The 7,383-nt window shown below is 37.1% G+C and overlaps 1 protein-coding gene across 4 annotated transcripts in view; it reads left to right on the forward strand.

Annotated features, from left to right (window-relative positions):
• The window catches only part of zbtb7b (zinc finger and BTB domain containing 7B), a 39,765-nt gene extending 36,456 nt beyond the window's left edge, over positions 1-3,309 (forward strand). For all 4 annotated transcript variants that reach the window (XM_073847039.1, XM_073847037.1, XM_073847036.1 and 1 more), the window contains one exon: positions 343-3,309. In XM_073847039.1, coding sequence (XP_073703140.1) covers positions 343-892 — 550 coding nt within the window. In that variant the 3' untranslated portion in view covers positions 893-3,309. The remainder of the gene's footprint in view (positions 1-342) is intronic.
• Positions 3,310-7,383: the final 4,074 nt, after the last annotated feature.

A 7,383-nucleotide genomic window follows, 5' to 3' on the forward strand; every position in this document is an offset into this window, starting at 1 on the left:
AGAACTTGCTTATAATGTTAAAAAATGCTATCAATATGTTAATCATGTTAGAAACATGCTAATGAAATGTTAGTAACTTGCTAGTCATGCTAGAAACGTTAGCAACTTGCTAATGCCATGCTAATAATGCAAATAACATGTTAATTATGTTAAAAACATGCTAGCAACTTGCTTGTCAAGCTAGAAACATGCTAAATGTGTGTGTGGTGAATCATTGGTTTATTGAATGCTTCAATTACGGAGTATTTTACCCTGATTTTAACAAAACACTGGTTTAAGTTTTGGGTTTCAGGAGTGTATTTGTCAGAACATTGCTAATCCGTTTCTGATTTCTGATCTCAGGAACGACAAGCTGAAGATCCACATGCGGAAGCACACGGGCGAGCGGCCGTATCCGTGTCCCAGCTGCCCCGCTCGCTTCCTGCACTCCTACGACCTGAAGAACCATCTGTCTCTGCACAGCGGCGACCGTCCCTTCGAGTGTCCGCTCTGCCACAAGGCTTTCGCCCGCGAGGACCATCTGCAGCGCCACAGGAAGGGCCACAGCTGCCTGGAGCTCCGGACGCGCCGCCCGCGCAGAGGAAACGGCCCCGATCCCGGCTCCCCGCCGTCTGAATCCTTCGGCCTCCGTCAGCCGCATCCGGATCACGTGAACGCCGCGGCGGCGCAGATCCTCGAGGGCCACGCCGTTCCGGTTCAGGGGGTCCCGCTGCTGTCCGCGGCCCGTATGCCCTACCCGGAGCTGCTGTGGCGGGCGGTCGCGGGGCCCGGGGCCAAAGCCCTGGATAAAGGCGAAGGAGGCTCGTCTCCACACGGAAGCGCATCGGTCACACATAGAACCTGGGAGGAGGAAGATGAGGAGCAGGAAGCTGCGGGGGAGGAGGAAGAGTGACCACGCCCGTGTGTGTGTGTGTGTGTGTGTGTGTGTGTGTGTAGTTGCATCGTCTTCTGTTTCTCCAATCGTTTGTTTTGTTCGATCTTCTTCGTTTGTGTGGAATGTGGTTTGTGTATGAATCCAAATCGACTGCTTTTGGAGATTCGTCTTGTTTTCTGTTCTGAGGAGTGCTGAGGTCGATGTTCGCGCTATGCAAAATTTAGTCATGAATGAGTGCTTGAACAAACCTGATTTAAAAACACAACTGAATGAGTTAAGAACGCAGATGAAGCAGCTAGAGCATATCGCCACCTAGTGGCCAGGATGCAGCGGCGCTCGGGTCTCATGAAGGTGAACCTACTGAAGAATTTACTGTAGCTGCTCTTAAATTTAGCCTTTTCCAAATAAGTTTGGAATTATTTCGAATGATAGAATTTACTTTCATACCAAAGACGATTGGTTAGTTTGGACTTAATGGAGAAGTTCACTTTCAGATCAAAAATGTACAGATAATGTAGTCCCTTGTCATCCGAGATGTTCATGTCTTTCTTTCTTCAGTCGTAAGGAAATTATTTGTTAGTTTTTGAGGAAAATATTTCAGGAAATATTTCCATAATGCAGCTTCAAAGGGCTCTAAACGATCCCAGCTGAGGAAGAAGAGTCTTGTCTAGTCAAACGTTTACAATTTATATAGTTTTTAATCTCCACACAGAGCTGGACAAGATGATCATTTGAGGTTAAAAAGTATATCAATTGTAATTTTTTTCATCATTTGGCTAGATGAGACCTATCTTTCCTCGGCTGGGATCGTTTAGAGCTCTTTGAAGCTGCATTTTGGAAGTTCAAACTCAGGGGAACCATAGAAGTCCATTATATGGAGAGAAATCCTGAAATGTTTTCCTCAAAAACTAAAACATGATTTCCTTACGCCTGAAGAAAGAAAGACATGAACATCTCGGATGACAAGGGAGTACATTATCTGTAAATTTTTGTTCTGAAAGTGAACTACTCCTTTAACGGAGATTCGTATGTATTTTTCAGATATTGTAGCCTTTAAATGTTTTTTTTATTTCTCTGTCGTCTGAGAGAAAGACTTAAAACGGACCAGGTCTCAGTTCTCACACATTTAAAAGGGCTTTGAGGATAAAGAGTGGAAATGTTAGGTTTTGGTTTACGTTTGGGAGGATGAGCTCGATGCCGAATTTAGAGAAGGGATTTTAGTTTTCCTGCGCGCTCGTTTTCTTTAAAAAAGAAACGGCAGGATGGAGTTCTTTTGTATACTATTCTATTTATTTATTGGTCGGTTTTGATATTTATTGTGACTTTCCTGGTTGAGGCGCTTGGGTTATTCTGCATCTTCTTTTCCTTATGAACGACTCCTTGAGCCTGGTCTCGGATGGGTTTTGCCTTTTTTATCGTGATGGCCTCAGGTACTGTAGATGTGGGTCGTGCGCAGACGCACGTTAATCGCTCAGGTGCTGTAGAGAACTGAGATTCAGACGCCCTCTGTTTGCAAGTTTTGCACATGAATTCCTCTGATGACCAGCACAGGACAGACAGAATGAATCCAGGAGGAGGAGGAGGAGGAAGAGTCTTGCCTTTTTGAAGCAAATACATATCTGAGATATTTTTGAAAAACAAAAAAAAAATATTTGCATTATATGAAAAATGACGTCTATATCTATAGCTTTAGCCGCCTTCCTTTCGCTGCAGGAGCTCTGAGCTCTTTGACCTTCTCTAGAATATTACAGCAATCTCTAATCGCTATAAGACGCACGCCGATCGATCGATCGATCACGGGATGCATTGTGGGTTTTGGTCTGGTGTATGTGACTGTACTGCTGACAGTAGGGAAACTACCCAAAGAGGTTTATTTGCACTAAAACGGGATCTTTTGTGTTGTGAAATATTGTCTTGTTCATTAGTCACCACTGATGATTGTAAATCCTCCATTTCTTCAAAAACTCTTTTTGCGTCTTGAATATTAAGTACTTTGCAGAAGTTCTGATTTGTCTTTTTTAATGTAAAAGGTCAAGCTGCCTTAGTTTATTTTATTTTATTTTTTTTGCAACTATTCTCAGGAAATCTTGAGCCATGCACTAAGTGGTTATGCAAATGTTTGGTGAATATTAATTTATTGTATATATTTGTGCTTGGAAATATGAACGCCCTGTTATCGAGTAAAGTTTCTTTACATCTGTCTCTTGAAATGAGTTGTTAATTCACGGCTGTGATCGAATCTGAGTTGTTTTATATCAAAAGCAAAGCAATGATTGGTTTTGATTGTGTTTGTGGTGAAGGGATGAGGCTCCTGGTGAAAGCCTCTAATCAGGGATTTGTTTTCTGTTCATAGAGTGAAATCTTTCTCAGTGATGGCATATAATTTCGCATATTGTACAAATAAAAGAGCAAATAAACAAAGATTTATGTACGAATGGGTTGTGCTGTCTCCTGCTGGTTCTTTCATTATACTTTATTTCAGTGTAGTGTTGGTAAGTGGGTTTGGTGTTTTTATCTTTTGTGGTAAATGCTCCTGCTGTGATAAACACATCTACATATTTATATTTAATTATTATGTTTAATTAATATTCATGACTGACAGATGCCACTTTTTATCAGATTCCACAAAACCTCTTGGATTGATTGATTGATGTTAAAGATTATATATATATATTAGCTTTTTTAATGGGTACATTACATAGACTTATATAGTTGTATATACAAATAGTAATACATTTTCTAACCTAAACCAACCCCTACCCCTCACAAGTTTTTTTTTTAGTTTTACTTTAAAAAAAAAAAAACTTTGTTTACTTTAGTTTTATAAAAATGAGGATGTCCCCAAAGAGAGGTTTTTGTCAGGTTTTGCTCACTTTTAAGTCCCCAAAATATGGTTAAGTAGGTACACGCATGCTATACATACTATATATATTTATATATATATATATATACACACTACTATTCAAAAGTTTGGGGTCAGTACATTTTTATTCTTTCTTTTTTTGAATTATAATAATTTAATATTTATAAATTAAATAAGTAAATTATTACTTCTATTCAGCAAGGATGTGTTAAATTGATACAAAGTGAAAACAAAGACTTATATTGTTAGAAAAGATTTATATTTTAATTAAATGCTGTTTTTTTTTAATTAACAAAAAATCCTGTAAAGAATATCACAGGCTCCAAAAAAAAAAAAATATTAAGCAGCACAATAATAAAAGTAATAAATCAGCATATTAGAATGATTTCTGAAGGATCATGTGAAGACTGCAGTAATGATGCTGAAAATTTAGCTTTGATCACAGAAATAAATGATATGTTAAAGTATATTAAAATAGAAACCATTACTTTATATTGTAAAAACATTTTGCAATATTAGTGTTTTTTTCTGTATTTTTGTTCAAATAAATGCAGCCTTGATGAGCAGAAGAGACTTCATTGAAAAACATTACAAGTCATACTGATCCCAAACTTTTGAGCAGCAGTGTGTGTGTGTGTGTATATATATATATACTCTTTTTAACTTAAAAAAAATAAAAATACTGACCTTTAATTGAATCTAAAATAATTAATTTATTTGTTCATTTATAATCTCGTGTGATTTTACCATTTAATACAACAATATCCTGCTTAAATGTTACTCATTATTTATTTGAAACTGTTCAAATCTTTTATATACATTATCTCTATGTAAATGTTTATTTAAACCAGTCTGAAATCTAGTTTTCCACTAATTATTGCACATACTTCACATGGATTCCGTGTGATTTTAGTTCCACCTGCTGGAGAAATGAGTTCAAACAGAATCAATGAGAAAACAGAAAAGTGTTTGTTTTTCTTTCACTCCAAAATATAGACAAAACAAATCTTTATTCGTTATTAATCTCCAAAACTAATCGAGATCCATCACTTCATTTATTACAGCTCAGAACATGATGGAAAATAAGTTTTGGTTACTGCTCTTATTCACAAAAACTAGTAACTTATATAATAAATATGCGTAAGTTAAGAAATTAAATCAAATTGATCATCTAAATACTGTTTCCAAAGATCAAAGTGTATTTGACCAGACACTTCTGAAGGGTTTTAATAAATGCTGCTGCGCATGCGCGACGGTAGCGGAAGTGACGCAGATCGCTGTGTTTCCGTTGGCTAGTCTGTCTACTCGAGCGTCAGAAGCGAAGCGGATCGGTTCGGTTCGATTCTCCGCATTTAGAAGAATAACCTCCACACATCAGATGTCGTTCGGTGTCCCGCACAGCGGCGGGTAAGTGTGTTTCGGTCGCGCGCTCTGCGGCGGGTGTTGAGTTTGAAGCGGCGGTAATGGCGGATGTTACATAACAACAACAACAAGCCGAACACAACCAGAAACACCGATATAATCACATATCACACCAGCACACTGCATACTAACCGACTCTGATATGTTTTAAATCCGCACCACAGTCATATCCACCAGTACTATGGTAATACCATGTTGTTTACACATCATACCCGAAGAACACAGTAAACACCAGTCCACAAACACCATATACTTTAAAAGTGTTTACTGTTTGTGGTCGGTTTGTGTTTTCCAGACTCTGAGGTTTTTCTGGTTTGTTATTTTAAATCAGTTCCTTTCATTGAATCTGTCAAAGTGGGTTATAATCATCTGAATCTGAGTGTTTATCTCTATCACCAGTGATGTTTTAGCTATTCTTCGGTTTAACAGTGAGATCCGGCGTTTGTTTGGATCTGGAATAATGATGATTTACACCTCAGTTAAATGAACTAACTCTGTATTAGTTTGAGTTGAGTGTGTTGATTTGAGTTTGATTTTCACACATCAGATGATGATGATCAGTGTTGAGGGTAACGCAAGTTACAAAATAATAGTAGAGTACTTTTTCCAAGTAACTAGTAAAGTAATGCATTGCTTTCTAATTGACAATTACATATCTGAGTTACTTTTTCAAATCAGTAACACCAGTTACTTTTGCTCATTTATGGATTGACAGCTCTCCTGTCCCCATGTTGAGAGAAATTATAACTTTAGTTCTAGAATAAATGTGAACATGCATTAATTCATCTCACTTACTAAAAACAGATACAATGTTCTTCAAAATGAATAAAAACAGTCAAATTCAACACAAACCTGCAATAATTCAATATGTTCAATAATACAAATATCCTTTATGTATTTAATCTCATTTTATTAACCGATGTGTTTGCTGCCGACCTTCGATGATCCAATTCGTTCATACTAGTAAGCAAAAATTTGTTCTTCTGCGGTCTACTGTACAGACGGAGATTTACTTTTCTCTAAGCCTGAGGCTTTTGGTGTGAAAAGGCTTTTACATTTGACAAAAATACAACTTTTTATATTAAAAACAAACAAACAAGCCCTGCCCAGATTTAAAAAGTAACGCAAAAGTAACGTAATGCATTACTTTCCATAAAAAGTAACTAAGTAACGTAATTAGTAACTTTTTTTAGGGAGTAACTCAATATTGTAATGCATTACTTTTAAAAGTAACTTTCCCCAACACTGATGATGATGATGATGATGATGAAGGTGATGATGATGATGATGAAGGTGAGTGTGCTGTCTGTGAGCCGCGGTGATGTCTAGTGTGCTTGTGTTTGTCAGCCGGCGCAGTAAATGGGATCAGGCCGGTCCGGTGTCGTCTGGAGAGGCTGATGGAGGTTCTGCTCCGACCGGAGCTCTGGACGCTGCCGCCGCCGTCGCCGCTAAGATCAACGCCATGCTGGTGGCCAAAGGAAAACTCAAGCCGTCTCAGATCAGCAGCGCTGCTCCCACTGATAAAGTCAGTGTTATGTGTTATACACTACAGAATAACTCATATATATATACACACACAAACATTATATAACAGTTTGAGTGACGAGAATACATGGAGATGCCAAATAAATTATTGCAGTAGTGAGTGAAAGAAACATTTGAGAAATAAGTCTCACAGCATATTTCTGACTATGCTGTGAAAGCTTGGAATCTCTGACGCACAAATCATGGTTAATTTTTTTATGATTAATATTTGGATTATTATTGTCATATCACACTGCTGATAATAATTGTTACACTGAGGTGAAAGTGCATTAAATCATTTTAATTGGCCAGTTTGATTAGAATCAAATCTAAGTGCATGTTTTATTGACTCATCAAAGCTTCTGCTTGTTCAGTATTTGCTCTTTGTTTAGTGGGCATTTTGTATCCTGTGTGCATTTAGTCTTATTTTTACATTATATATATATATATATATATATATATATATATATATATATATATATATATATATATATATATATATATATATATATATATATATATAAATAAATGCTAATCCTTAATATTTTGAGTTGTCTAATAACTGTCTTGAGTTTGCATCGCAGAGCTAGACAAGACAAGCATTTGAGGTTAATAAGTATACAAATTATAAATGTTTTTAGAAAATAACCGATCGTTTTGCTAGATAAGACCCTTACTCCTCATCTGGGATCGTTTAGAG

Source organism: Garra rufa, chromosome 9 (assembly GCF_049309525.1).
Source record: "Garra rufa chromosome 9, GarRuf1.0, whole genome shotgun sequence".
In the NCBI taxonomy this organism is placed as follows: Eukaryota; Metazoa; Chordata; class Actinopteri; order Cypriniformes; family Cyprinidae; genus Garra; species Garra rufa.